Consider the following 14,781-nt stretch of genomic DNA (forward strand, 5'->3'; position numbering starts at 1 on the left):
TCCTTGGACTTCCTTCCTGTTAGAAGGATCCGTCTTTCTATTCGATCGTCGTTTTACACGATAGCTTATATCGACGGAAAACAACGAACGATTTTTCATTTTATGGAGAGGTAAAGTGAATGATTGAAATTAGACCTTACAACTAGAGAGAGAGAGGTGTGAATGATAGGTAGTGATATGTGCATATAAATATCCAACAGCCATATATTTATTCTTTATTTTAAGAAACAAATGCTAATTGAGCATTACCTATTCAATAATTGTAATGATAATAAATGCGTAACAATTTACTATATACGAAGTGTAAGGATAATTAACATTTAATTTATAGTCGTTTAAATACGTACGAGTGTGTACACGTGTGTACAGTACAGTTGGAGTTATCGTTTAATTATTACGAGATGGTAAGAACTAAATATTGCTTGTCTGTTGTCGAGGCGGTTAGTCGCTTGATTCCTTCGTTTATCTACTTTCAGCGTATTTACACGATCTTCTTAATTTTCCATTCTCTACACCGTTTTTTCGTTTCCTGTTTTTGTTTTTTCGCAATTTAAATCTTATACTTTAGGTTTATTTCTCTTCCACTTTCGCTATTTCATTCTCTCCCTTACTTTCGCCCTCCCGTTCGTTCGTTCGTTCGTTCGTTCGTTCATTCATCTGTTTTCTTTCATTCCAGCATTCTTTCTTTCTCTTTCATTTCTTCATCTCGTTATTTATAATAGTGCGTTTAATGCAGGCAAGGTAGGAAATCGAGGCAATATACGGAATGACAATCGTCAAAACGTCACTGGAAACTATCTCCCGAACTTTCATATTATCCTTGTATAATATGAAATACATATGAGTATGTAAAAAAATATACCTGATGTGGTTGAATTCGGTAATCAACACTTTTGCGATCGATGGATTCGAATTGTGTCAGATGTCTTTTAGGATTCATTAAATGTCGTATAGTTGTAACCAGCATGAACACTGAGCAGCTCTATATATATACCTGTTATGTTAGCAATCCCGAATTTCCAAGGTACTATACTTAACTAGTTTATAGTAGCACGGTCGCAAAAGTATTAAAATTAATGATTGGAATGTACATCTGTTATGTTTGATGAGTGCGAAATGAATGGTGTCGTATCGAACGAACGTAGAATGTTCTATAGATTGTCGTTTCCAATGTCGTTTTCACGGCATAGAATACATGCAGGCCTAAACTTACTACCGAAAGTCAACATCGTAGAATCGTTCAGTCCGTGTTTCTCCTACGATTTTGATGCGATCAAGGTAGTCCTCAGCGTCCTGCGCGTGTCTCGATTAGCCGATAAATCGCTAGTATAGCGTACACATCGTGTAAGAAAATTTTCATTTGGCCTAGGCATTCGGTAGAATGCCCGAGTCTTCTACAATGCCTGTTAACTTGTTTGCAAAAATCAGCATAAAGGCCTTGCGAATCGTACCGTCTTTTCTATCGTTCTCCTTCTTTTTCTTTTTTTCTCTTTTTTTTTCTCGTTTACCTTCTCGTCTGGGATACGTATGAACGGAGATTCGCCGAAATAAAGTAAACTTTAAAGCTGCCTTAAATTTATGACGTATCGAAATATCGTTTCCCGATAAAGATTCTATGATAAAGGAGCCTTTACACAAAAGGGGTCAGCGAAACGGAAGAAACGAACTAAACGATCAGTTCCAAAAATCTTACGACGAGCACCATGATATTTGCAGGAACCATAGAACTTGTCACGTTCCAAGCTAAAACGGATAGATGATGGATAGATTGCGATTATTGGACGCGGAACCTTTGGATTTCTGTAGGTTAATTGTTTACGCGAGTTGCGCGACGACTTTTTTTCTCTCGAAACTGAGACATTAAGAAAGGAAGTTTGGAATATTAATTGTCCTTGAACGCGGTCTGTGCTTCATGCCATTTGTTTCTTCGTTCTTTTCCTATCTTCCTGTTTAATCTGATTTCTCGCCCTTGGAGTCGTATCGCGATGCACGTACCTTTAGAATGTTTTTATAAACGATTGATAACCGTGCGTATATCAGTCTGCGATACATTGTAATGTGCTATCGTTATCGATTAGCGATTCCAGCGTCACCTTGTTTTTACTCGCCTCTCAAAACTCGGGGATTCAGGAGGCGCATGAATCATTAACCGATCGCGATTTTTATCGTTTCGTATCTAATGGTAGGCTGCGCTTTCTCACTGATTTCGACTGTCGACGATTCGGCACTTAAAAATTAGTGGAAGTACGAGTGACGAAATTTTGTATGCAACCGAATGGAAGATACGAAAAAAAGAAAGAAAGGGAAAAAGAATCAATGGTGCGTGGCCATTGATGCGAGCCTGATTAATACGTTCGAGTTTCTTCGGCAAATTTTTTTTTTTTTTTGATCGATCGTTCGATGACGAATCCTTCGAACGATCGACTGGTGATCAGTATTGTTATTACTATTATTATTAATATTATTATTATTATTATTATTATTACTATTATTATTATTATTATGGATTATTGATTATTATTAATATTATTTGCTTTCTTGTTGTTGATAAAAAAAGACTTATCGTATTTTTGCCAATTACGAGCAGCGTTCTAAAACGATCTTACAAATTTCATCGTAATCCGAATAACTTTACGTACATCTAGAAAGATACAATTCTTTATGTGCTAAACGTTTACGTTAAATCGAAGCGCGAACCGAAAGTTGGAGGAAAGGCTCAGGCGGATCTTATAATTATACACGAAAAGTTACCCACGAGACGCAGCCGTGTGTTAGTTTTTTTGACTAGATTTTCCTTTTTCGCGTGATTATGATTTCTGCGAATTTCTCTACCCGATGTTCCCGTGTTAATGTGCGCTTTCGACTTGTTCCCAATGAAAATCACGCCCGAGTCTTCGCCCCGACGACGAATAGGTTATTTTGTACACCGGACATCGCGAGTCAACGGCTTTCCTCGAAGATTAACGAATTAATGCCTTTTCATCTGAATACTGCGTTTCCAGCGCGCATATTTCTTCAATTCTTCGTATTCTTTTAACGACACGAAAATTAATCAGCTTTCTTAATCGCGTTACGTCGCGACGAGTAAACGAGTTTTGTGCGCGATCGCGATAAAACGGGAAAGATAAGACGTTTTTCCGTCGAACGATCAACCGTGTGACGATGAAAATCGTTCTCGATTTCTTTATTATCGTCTTACCGCATCGGCGTTTACAATCGACGACAGAGAAAAAAAACCGTACGTTCGAAAATCGATCGATCGAAACGAGAAGAATAGTGTCGCGAGAGGAGAAAATTGAAAAGGGGAAGAGAACGAAAAGAAGGGTGGAGAAGGGAAATAAAAAGATTCGTTCGCGTGGACCGAGAGACTATGCTTTCCGTTTCGAAAATTCCACGACAAAAGGACGCCTAAAAAATATATATATATATATATTTTTATATATATGTATATGTTATTTATATGAACGTGTATAAATATAGATATAGATACTCGATCACCGAAAGCTTTTTTCTCGTGTTTTAACGTTACTACAGTACGCGGTGTAATAAATTACCTAATTTCTGAAAAGGTTTATTCCTATCAAAAGGATTATCGTAGAGCGCAGCCTACCGTGCTTCTCGCCAATCGACGACGATTTTAAATATACATATATAAAGGTATTCATAAATTAGAGCTCCTTATATTATTACCTTTTTAAATTATCGAATAATTAATAGTAATGTTAGTATATACAGGTACAGGTCTCGTATAGTTGCAGTCGTGTCGTCACTGGTTGTTCGATTATCGCGTTCTCTCGCCTTTGTTTCTCGCGCGTTTATACGCGAATATGCTGACGGATGCCGACAAAATCCGTCATCTTTCACTTTCAACCGCCTAAGTTCGAACGCATAGAAAATGGTACCGTGATATCGCGAGAAAGAAGGAAATATAATAATTATTCGACGATGCGTATGTTTCATAATAAAAATAGTATAAACTATGTTCGTAGCGCGCAAATACGCGTTACGTTTCAGGAGTGAAAATTATGTACGGTTGATAGAGTTTGTCGTTCAGACGAACGTTGGAAGTATTTGCGGAAGTATTTTTTATGGACTTTGTATGTAGATAGAAAAAGCAACGGCTCGGTGTACCGCGTTAATACGGTACCTTTTCTAAGCATCGCTTTAGGATAGACCGTGGAAGGATAATCGAGAAGCTCGGACGACTTTGGTACTCGCTTTTTCTCGGTTTCTATCCGATTCTATCCGGAAATGGCAGCGTGTGACGACTCGAGACATATTAATCCTATCGTTCAATTCGTCCCTCATGTTCATTTGTTTGACGTTTTAGATTTGTTTTCGTTGGTGGCGCTACCATAGAAAAAATATAGAAACGAGTATTTACAAGGAAGGAACTTTGTATGCTCGTAGCTGGAATCTCGTCGATTCGTCCACCCTCGTCAGAGAAATCGAACTAGTTCGCGTTACGATTAACGTACGTAAAGTAACCAGCTTCCAAGAAGTGTATCTACTAAAAGCTTTGAATTCCTTCGCGTTAACAATAACCAAGCAACAATATTTAACAATCTCAAATTACTTGTTCACGTAATCTCACTCACGTTTTCGATCGCGTTCGACGATTTTCCTGTCTTCGATCGTCTCTGCCTCTTTATACGTTCTTCTTACACGCTGTTTACGACGAACGAAATGAAGAAAAGTACAATTCGAAAATTTCTCCGTTCTTGCGACCCACTGCGAAGGGAAGCACGAACGAGTATCGTTGTCACTACCATCTCACGAGGGCAACGTCGTTTTCGTCTGTCGTGAGCAACTCGTTTACTATTCCACGGCTGGATTTTGCGTTTGAGCGAAAGGGCTCATACCCCCATTTTTAGGTGCACTCGATTATGTGAGGCTGGGAGGTCTCTATGACGCTTGGCCGGCCTACGGAATTCTCCAGGTTGTGGAGAGACGTCGAGTGTGGGCCATGCGTGGATCCGTGCCTCTCGTAATTATCGATGTGCTCCAGTTCGCATTCCTTCGGCATATTTCCTGCGATCGAAACAATATTCTCCTTCAGAATTTCTTCCAAGTTGTCTAATGGTCGATCAATTTCTTCTCAATTCTACTTACCGACGTTCATGTCCGGGCCGTATTCGTAATACGTCGGCGAACCCACGGCCGCGGCTAGGGCAAGTTCATCCTCGATATTATTTGGTCTGCAACTGGTTGTCTTCCAATGGGTCCTAAGACCGCTCGCGCTAATGTACTTCTTGTCGCAACCTTGACAGGTGTAGGGCCTTTCGTTCGTGTGTAACCTCTTATGTAACTTGAGGTGAACGAACTGAGTAAACTTCGCGGGGCACAGGTCACAAGCATAGGGCTTTTGGCCGGAATGCAGTCTCAGGTGTGTCTTCAGATTTGAGGTCGAGCTGAACCTCTTCTTGCAGATTTCGCATTGATGTGGTTTTTCACCTATATCGTTGATACAGTCTTAGTGTTCTCTCTCTCTCTCTCTCTCTCTCTCTCTCAAGTTTCATATCCTTTCAAATTATATGGGAAAATATAGTTAACTTACCTGTATGCACGAGATGATGTTTCTGTAGATGAGCTAGCTGGGTGAAACTCTTGGTGCAAACGTTACACTTGAATGGTCTCTCGCCGGAATGAGTCCTCAGATGCACCTTGAGATTCGACAGTTGGCCGAACGTCTTGCAGCAGACGTTGCATTCGTAGTGCATTTTTCCGTCCTTCTTCTTTAATGGGTATGGTAACGACCTGTAGCCCCTGGATCCTTGGGAATTCGGACTCAGCGAACCACTCTGCGAACAACCGTGGTCGTCCGGGGATAAAGAACTCGCGGGCGAGTATCGGTTCAATGACGAAGAGTTGGCATGAATGGTGAGGCCGGGGTGATGACCCAGGTGAAGATTGTGCGTGCCAGCTATTAACGTTTGGTTACTGTCGATTTGCATGGTCGACGAGGTCGGCAATTGGTGACTGCTCGTGGCAGCCTCCAGCCTTCTTCCATCGGCTCTCTCGTAAACCACGTTTCCGCTAGGGGTTGGCGAATAGGCGGTGCAATTGATAGACAACGGCGCCACGTTGTGATGCAGCGAGCCATTCTGATGATAAATGCCGTAGGGATAGGACGAAGGCGATTGAATAGGTGAAATGGGCGAAACACTTTGATTGCTGTTCGCCGCGGAGGTCGGGTACACCGGGCTGGATTCTATTTGACATCCGCCGGAACTGGAGTACAAGATCGTCGGGGTGGACGCACCCGTGGGATTCGTAGACGGTGAAGGACTCTTGGTCTTTCTCTTAGGCGGGCAGCTACTGGATGTCGTCGAAGAGTGAAGGTTACTCGTGGATGTCAGTATCGTGCTAGACGACAGAACGTTCGCGCTAGAATGGTGATTGTTGGAATTGCTGGACGAATGGATGTTCCCTGGATGAGACTGTAGAACGTTGTTGGGTCCGGTACTGGAGTGTAGATTGCCTGTACTCGAGTGAAGGTTTCCCGTGCTGGAATGCAAGTTACTCGTCGGACTTTGCATCGGTAGCGTGCTGTTACCACTGGTAGTGGAATTGACGCACGTGTCCGCTTGCATAGGCAGATTCGAACTGGAATCGGGACTGCAAGGTAGAATATTTCCGTAGCGATGAGATTTTTTGTAAGAGTACGCCATTTCCGTTGGACTGGATGGCGGTGGCGTGACCGAATCGGCATGCGTTTGATGGTGAATCTGATGGTGTTGCTGCGTTCCATTGTGATGATGGTTGTGGCTGTTGTTATTGTTATCGGTACTGCTACGAAGAAGGATATTTTCGAGGATAGAGCTACTCGGGCTGGTCAGATAGGCTGGTCTCCCGGAGACGGGTAAAGCACCCTTGACCTCGGACTCGTAAAAGGGCTTCGGGTTTTTCTCTGGAATTTCATCTTCGGTTACCGTCGTCAGGACGGCGTTCTTCTGAAGAATTATGGGTGACACCGGTTTCTGTAGTTCCGGGGTCACAGCTCTGCTCGGCAATTCTTGATCTTTGTCCTTTCCGTTAGCGTCTAGGTTCTTCGACGCCTGGAAGTTCCCGTAGGTCTTGGTGATCTTGATCTTAACCTTCCTGTACTCGTTCTTCGCAACTGCATTGTCTTGTTTGAGCACCTCGTTGTTGCATACCGACGTTTTCGCGTTCTTGCTGAAATCTAGCACGTAATTGTTCTCCGAGTCCGACTCGCTGCTCTCTTCCGGGGGCGTGAGGATCTCGTCGTGATAACCATTGGAATGATAGCCTTCGTCCGATCTAACGGAACCGTCCGTTGGGGTCATTTGCGAGCGTCTCTCGTAAATCGATGAATCCTTTAACGGTGACACCACGTCCACCGTAGGTGGAATTTCCGTTGGTAACGTTGATTGTTGTACTTGTTGTCCTGTAACAACGAAACTTCCGTGTGAAACGTCGTCAGCCACGAAGCACTGCCGAAGCGACAAACGAAACATGTGCTTACGTATTCTTTGAAGCATTAATTCGCCCGTTAGTGGGTAATTGAGCCTTTCTGCGAACTCTCGACAATACCACACCAGAAGCTCTTGGTTCGGTAGTATCGGTTTGATTGTGTAAAAATAAATGTTCATCTGCAAAACAAGCACGATCGAGATGAGTTACTGTACCAGAATGATTCTGTTAGAGTGCCTCGAGCTGATTCGAACGCGTGGCGTTCCATCAATTCGGCTCACCTTATACTGGCATGCTATTAAATTCTGCGATTCGGACGAATAAGCCGGGTTTACGTAACGCATCCAATTTGATTTCTGGACGTCATAACCGTCGATGTAGTAGAACAGCTCGTTGTTTTTGTACACCTATCGAGAAAAATGTATGATTTAATCGTGACAATGAATACGCTCGATATATGCCATTGCGTAGAATGGTAGCTGCAAGAAATGCAAGATATCGCGAGAACCCTAGCTCGTGTTCAAGGTAGAGACTAAATCTTCGATGTTCGACGCGGTTAAGGCGTCGACCAACGAGGAAATATTGGCGATTTAATAGTAAGAATCGAGAGAGAACCAAGTTCTCTATCGTAACTCATCAATTCGTTACGAGGCATCAATGGCTTCGCGGGTTTCGCTTTAAGGCTCGCTAGATCGGCTGAAACCAGTTTCTGGTCTTTGCAGGCTTCCCTCTCTATCTTCTTCTTTCCCTTTTCGCCTTCTTCTTGTTTTTTTTTTCTCATCATCCGAGAGACTAGCCGATGATGATAGTCGAAGCTCGCGAAATAACTGCTACGAGGATTTTGAATAGGCACTTAAATGATTCTTACCCTCCAGAAGTACTTCCGGTTCGCGTCGGCCGGCACCGAGTCCTTGGTGTACACTTGTCCCACGAGAGGACCGAACCGTGTTCCCTTGGGAATGTAACTTGTGCTCCACACTCCCAAAACCTGCGAATACGTAGCATATTTTTTTATCGTCTGCCGACTCCGACTTAAGCATCGTTTCGCTAGAATTCGTTTGTTTGCTTTGTTATATCCACGCGAGGAGAATTGGTACGGCATTCGATACTTGAAATCTTTAATGTTCAGCGTTGACGCGAGGTTCGTAGAACGAGAATACCGAACAACATGCACGTCAATTCGACGGGGAACGTACGTCACGTTAAACTGTTTTATCCGCGTGATATTTACGAACGTTTCGGTAGGCTGCTCTATTTTCGTGTGGAGAAATGTTATCCATACTTAGATCGGGTATATCTGGATATCCTTCGTCTCTCCGATGATTTTAAACTTTGATTTTATGGCTTGTACTTTTTCCTCTTTTTTCGTACGTCGATTCTAATCAACCGAATAATACTTTGTACTGTTCGAACTTGAAACGCGTCGTGCAATGACCGAGACTACTGGTCTCGATTCCTGTCACCGAGGAAAGTGTAACGATTTACTTGAGCTCTAGGTCATACTCGGTAAGTTAATTAGCTTCGTTACTCGGTCAAGTTTGATTCGCCGCTGGTATCCCTTAAATCGCAACAATCACCCGGTCCGATCGAATTGAACGAAATCAAGTTCCCATAGGTTTTCGTAAGTCTGAGTTGGTATCATTAGCGAGTCTAGGGAATTAACTAACGAGAAATTGCGATTATTCTCGCGACTCTCACCGAGGAGGTCTCGAGAAAGGATTCTTTGGCGGAGGAACGTACATCGTTGAGGGCCTGAGAAGGTTTGAGGACCAAATTTCTTGGCAGGGATGCCTCCGCACGATTGGTATCGCCTGGCGATGCCGCCACATCCGGTACCAAATATACGGCATGCTGCTCGAATTCCTCTTCTCTCAAGGTCGCGTGATCCCACTCGCTGGCCTCCATCCTTCACTGTACAGAAATTCAAAAACGTAACGTTAAATTTCGATGTTCGATTCAAATGTTAGATAACGGGCAAGGAAAGAATGAAGAAATATCTCAGTATTCGAGTAGCTTCGATCATAGTTGTTAATTTGATTTCGTTACACGCGTGTAACTTTGGTGCGCAGAAACGCAGAGACTCGGTACGTGTTTCGATACCGTTATAGCCGAATCGTTTATTTAAAAACTTAGCACATAGCGATGCGCCGTTATCTACGAGCTTCTACAGCCAGGTTCGATCAGGTTTCGTGTTTGATTCGATGAATTATTTAATCACTCGATTCCTAACATTTAGTCATCGAATAATTGCGACTATACTTTTCAACTTTGATATTTCGATCTAAACCTTTCCCCGAGCATTGACCGGGAATGTGTGCGGAAGCGGTTTTACAGTTCGAGCGTAGATCATCGCGGGTGAAAACGAAACGTGAAAATCGCGATATTATTAGAATTGACTTAGAAGTGTCTATGTATAATGACGACCGACAACGCAGAGGGTTATAAATAGTTGAGATTCCGGTAAATCGATACGATCAATAACTCCAGCCATTAACTTCGAAACGCTTGTAAAAGAAAAGCAACGCGTTCGTCCATGTGTCGACGCTTGCAACCAACGAGAAATTTATTTTCGCTCATCATCCGTTTCTCGATAAGAATCGGTGAATTTAACGATCGATGGTTTTTGGTTTACGGACGAAAAAAAAAAAAAATTAGCCACGTGATAGACAAAAATTGTGCTTTTCCTTGTCCCTCAATCGGCGATGGTGCAACACTTTAACACCGCGAAAGTGAAACCCGTCCACGCATTGATCGACTGCAGGGGTGAGTGGGAGGGGGACGGGGCATAAACTCTGAAGTCCGCCCCTCCGACCTCTCACCCCCGCCCACCTCGCCATCGGGGGTTTTCGCTACTCGTTGAATTTCCATTTCCGTGGAAATAGCACGCTACCAACCCGTTCACTATTCGTTAACTTTCTGCGTAACTTTTTGATTTTCGTTCCTCGTCTCTCGATCCCCTTCGACGAAGAGGATTTGTCTTTGCTCCCAATTTTCGATGCTCTTTCGAATCGTATTTTCGTTAATCGACTGCTAAACGATATTTGTTATTATATTAAAGTCGCCTTCCTTTTTCACCGTTTATCGCATGGTATTTTTGTATGGATGAAACCTGTTCTTCAGAAATACCTTAAAGTATTTGTTGGATCTTTTTTATAAGTAACGATTGAACGTTGAAAATTTTCCGTTGATTGAAATTCGATCCCGCTTTTTGAACGATGAATCGTTCAGACATGGTTTAAAGCGTTTGAGACAAACGTTGCAATTTCCGCTGAACGATCACGTTCATAATGCATCATGTTAACACGTACTTCTATGAAACTGACTTAAAAAAGGAAACATAAAACAACAGTATACGTGCATCGACTCTGTTGAATTTTGAGGCATTTAAATATCTTATAACTTCCGATGGGGTACACCACTCGCCATACGTGTTGTTTAAACGTTTCGAGTTTTTGTTCGTCGTACCATTAATTTATTGTTTTTGGTCGTTCGTTCTAAATAAAATCATGTCAGTTGATATCGTGCAGCGTTAACGTGCAGTACTCACGCCTTTTGGTGCATCGGTCGCGAGCTGCGAGTCGACGAAACGAATTTAATATCGCCTCGCGATGATTTCCTCCGCTGCTTTTTCGTCTATATTGTGCTGATGCGACTGATTAAGTCCCTCCGAGGGGATGATTTTCGAAAAGAATTGGCGGGGCCGGTTTTACGTGATCCTGTGATTTCTCAGGGAGATCGGCATCCCGACGACTCTTGGGACACTCGGGAGCCTCGGCTGGCCTCGCGTTGAGGGATGAAACACGTTGGCTTTTCTCAACATTTATTTGAGAATGTCCCTCGGCAAGGCGAAATTTCGACGTCGATAAGGCCGATCGCTGCCGGCCTAGGCGGTTCTCTACCACCTATACGACGCTTATCGATTATCAGGACATCGAGAAAAGGAAATTTGGATCGGCGCTGTCGTTGCACCCGATTAATCAATCACTGACACTCTCTCTTCTGCTTGTTTATCAACAACAACTATCCTTTGGAGGATCTCGACGCGACACCACTGCCCTTCCGTTTTCTCCTTGATCTCTCCTTGCGTGTTTATTCGCGCGATCGTCGACGCTGTTTCCCGTCGAATACGAAGGAAAAATTAAACCGGAAAGCACCGTTTTCTTTTTCTCTTCTCGAAGGCACACGCGAACCACTTCCACGCACTTCACCTCTTTCTGTCTCACACCCTCTCCATCCCTCGTTACTTTTCCAGGTTGAACAACTACGAAGACGGATCGACGGCTCGAGAACTCGAAACCAACGAACGATTTTATCACGAGGGAAAAAATGACGCACTAACGACGATCGGTGATCTTTCTACCCTCTCTGTCAATGACAGAGTGGTCTCGCGGTTAAACGGCGAACGCGAGCGAGCACGCCGCGTTATGATGCCGATCGTTTGACAAACAAACCGGTGGTGTTGGAACGCGATCGATTGGTTTGGTTTTATATTTAACAAAAAAAAAAAAAATGTCGTCGAAAAAGGCAACACTCTTCCGCGATGACGAACGCGTTTCGCGTAATTTCGCGTTTCAACCCTTTTTCGAGGGTGGTTGGTCTCCGCCTTCGGGTCTCTTTGGATGGCACACGCAGAGCAGTGTGTGGAACTCGGGTAGACCTGACCTAGCCCAACGCGAGTCGGCTTGGCTCGTCCTCCCCCTGCGTCGGTATTGGTCGCTCGCTATCCCTCTCTCTCCATCCTTCTCCCTTTCTCTCTCTTTCTGGCGAACACGAACGCGGTGGTGTGTGCCAGCAAAGCTGCCAGACCAGAGCAGAGGTGGTGCATTTCTCTGCGCTGCGCTTTCGATCGACCCGTTGCCAGAGGTTCTCTCCCTCCCCCTCTTGCCCCGTTCTCTCTCTACTTCACCCTTCGCCGTTTCGTCCTCTTTCCCATCCTTCTCTCTCCGCTTCCCTTCCTCGCTCTCCTCCGCCCCGATACCTCTCGTGCATTTCCCCCTTTCATCCTTGTCGCTCCGCTTCGCGTTTCTTCTTTTCTTCGTCGAGCGCGTTCTCGTTACCCCTTTCAACCCCTCCAGCTACTCCAGCGCGTGCAACCGTGTCCCCTTCCCTTTCTTCTTTCCTCTCACCGATGCCTCCCCTTTCCCTCTTTCTCTCCTCTACCTCCTATTTCTCTTTCTTCCGTCCTCGGATTTTCCATGCCGTCGGCTCTGTCTCTGTTCGTCGATGTCGACAGGGTGCATGCGCTGATCGCTTCTAAGTTTAATTCTTCGGTAACTTCTCGCGATCGTAAGACGTTTTACCATACCACGTAATGGAAAAAAATAAGGCGCGAGCCGCGCGTGCATCGCGCTGACCGAGGCCTATTCCGCGTTCATCGCGGCGCATATTCTCGATACGAACGAGAGCACCGCTGTCCACATTTCGATTCGGTTGAAAATTCGAATGGATTTCGTAAGGGAGCTTAGTTTTGGCGGAGGTGGTTTATGTAACGCGTAAAATCGATAAGGCGAGAGAGTTGGCGAATGATCTAAGAATACAGAAGCGTTCAACTTCTCTTGTGCGCAATTCTACGCGGAAAATATTGGAGGGAACTCGTTCGAATACGAGTCGATGTAACTTAAGGACACGCGAAGGAAAAATCGTTTGATGGAGTGGCGAAAATTTGAATTTAAACGAAGTCTATACACAAGACGATGAAATTGACCTCGTTCCGACAGGTTTCCAACTAAAATGCGACGAGCTAACAACATTCGCGATTTAAATTTTCATATTATCGTCCATGATGCGGTGTATAAGCTGGAAACGATTATCGTCGTTATTATCGAAGGACAATTTTTTCTGGTCTGGTAAATTTACAAGCCAGACAGCCGTCTACAAAAATCCTGCGGTGTTTTTCTCCCGTCCTTGTTTACACCTCCTTTGAGTATGTGCTTTTTCTACGGTGCGTCCCTCTCACACGGTTTCTCCTCGTCCGTTGTCCTCAGGCAACCCCTTTACGGGGACGTGCATTTAACCCCAGCGCCACCCTTTACCTACACTCCCACCCTCCTTTTCCATTCACGGTTCGTTGCATAGACCGATCACGTTCGAGCCAGATGAATGTAAATCGGCCCAAATCGATCCAGACCAGTCTGCAATCTAAAGAGCTAACGATCTTCTCTCTTCGATCGCTTATTTTCACGTTGTTTTCTTCTTTTTGTATCGATGTCGATATCTTCCTTTCGCAACACCAAGTACGTGGAATCCAACTGGCCCAGACCCTGGCCCAGAGTCACGGCCACTCGAGATCGGTAACCCCGTTCACTTTGGTTAAACGAGCATCGCTCGTACATGGCTCGTTTTTTCGTCTGCGCGTCATCGTGAGTACCTAGCTTGGAACTATCGGCACCTCGTAACAGAGGAACATACACACGGGTCGTCGAACTTTCTCGGATTCTAATCCCGAAGACCGGTCTCGATTCCATCTACCGGGTTACGTGTACGAAATCTGCCACGCACACAAAAGCCCGATTTTCATCGTGAGATAATACCGTCGTTGTTTCAGCCACGGTCGCTGCCGTTCGCCATGAATATCTTTGCATATTCTCAACGAAAACATACGTACGAGAAGTAAATAAAAGACGATGTTGCCTAAATGCGTAGCTAGGATTATAACCATACAAACGGAAGACCGAATACGGTGTAATAAAGAGTATAGGGAGGAAAAAATAGTCTGTCCGAGGACAGACCACGAGTGGGTGTATGGAAATTTTCTACAACGTACTCAATGACCTGGGAAAAATATTTACTGCGCCGACGATGAGGCATTGCAGTGTATCGACTAGCAATAATTCACTTGGCACTGTTCCTGAAATTAATAGAATATCGTGCCAGCTGTGATTTATTCGTAATTCTGTGGAAATGCCTCTACCGGTGGAATTAAATTTATGGCAGTAATAGCGCTTTATCGGTCCTCGCGTGCATTGTCTCTGTCGCACCTGAATCCGTCTCGTCGCGATTCCATCTTCCTCTTCTTTTACAGGAATAAAATAATTCCGCTTTAATCCTACCATGCGTGCGAAATTTAACGGCAGGCTGCTTTTAACCCGGTCGCGCGTACACTGCACCGACTACTTTCGGCGGAAATTTGAAAATAATTAAATTTGTTCGCTCCGTAAACACGCGGTGTCCCCGGGCCAGACAGACAAATGTTTCGATTATTCGCAGCGAAAGTTCTAAACGATATTCACGATTGCACTTTTATCAGAGAAAAGAACAATAGATTGTTATTTCGATATCGGATCTTGAACGCGTATCCGATCGGGCTGATTTCTTTGTCATCGAGACTCGATGTCGGTGCAGTTTCGC

The 14,781-nt window shown here is 44.2% G+C and overlaps 2 protein-coding genes across 3 annotated transcripts in view; one reads left to right on the top strand and one right to left on the bottom strand.

Annotated features, from left to right (window-relative positions):
- The window catches only part of LOC100741515 (protein FAM76A), a 41,162-nt gene that overhangs the window by 3,476 nt on the left and 22,905 nt on the right, over nt 1-14,781 (top strand). The gene's annotated exons all lie outside the window — the stretch shown is intronic.
- Nucleotides 187-12,197, bottom strand: LOC100741638 (PR domain zinc finger protein 1). 2 transcript variants are annotated; one of them, XM_024370540.2, is made up of 8 exons: nt 10,984-12,197; nt 9,133-9,345; nt 8,303-8,422; nt 7,716-7,841; nt 7,487-7,613; nt 5,558-7,408; nt 5,113-5,454; nt 187-5,031 (listed from the first exon to the last, which is right to left on the bottom strand). In XM_024370540.2, exons 2-8 carry the CDS (start codon nt 9,337-9,339, stop codon nt 4,871-4,873), a joined length of 2,934 nt encoding a protein of 977 aa, XP_024226308.1. In that variant the 5' UTR covers nt 9,340-9,345; nt 10,984-12,197; the 3' UTR covers nt 187-4,870. The 2 variants fall into 2 exon arrangements, with proteins under 2 accessions (XP_024226308.1, XP_003492727.1); XM_003492679.4 differs by having other exon boundaries at nt 9,175-9,345; nt 10,982-12,195.

Source organism: Bombus impatiens, unplaced genomic scaffold (assembly GCF_000188095.3).
Source record: "Bombus impatiens unplaced genomic scaffold, BIMP_2.2 scf_0815, whole genome shotgun sequence".
Lineage (NCBI taxonomy): Eukaryota > Metazoa > Arthropoda > Insecta > Hymenoptera > Apidae > Bombus > Bombus impatiens.

Excerpts from the sequence above, each read along its gene's own strand:
- LOC100741638 (XM_024370540.2), bottom strand. The coding sequence starts at position 9,339 with ATGGAGGCCAGCGAGTGGGATCACGCGACCTTGAGAGAAGAGGAATTC. Across the intron at positions 7,614-7,715 it reads TAATAGCATGCCAGTATAAG|ATGAACATTTATTTTTACAC; the intron begins GTGAGCCGAATT and ends CTTGTTTTGCAG. Across the intron at positions 7,409-7,486 it reads ATTAATGCTTCAAAGAATAC|GACAACAAGTACAACAATCA; the intron begins GTAAGCACATGT and ends TCGTTGTTACAG.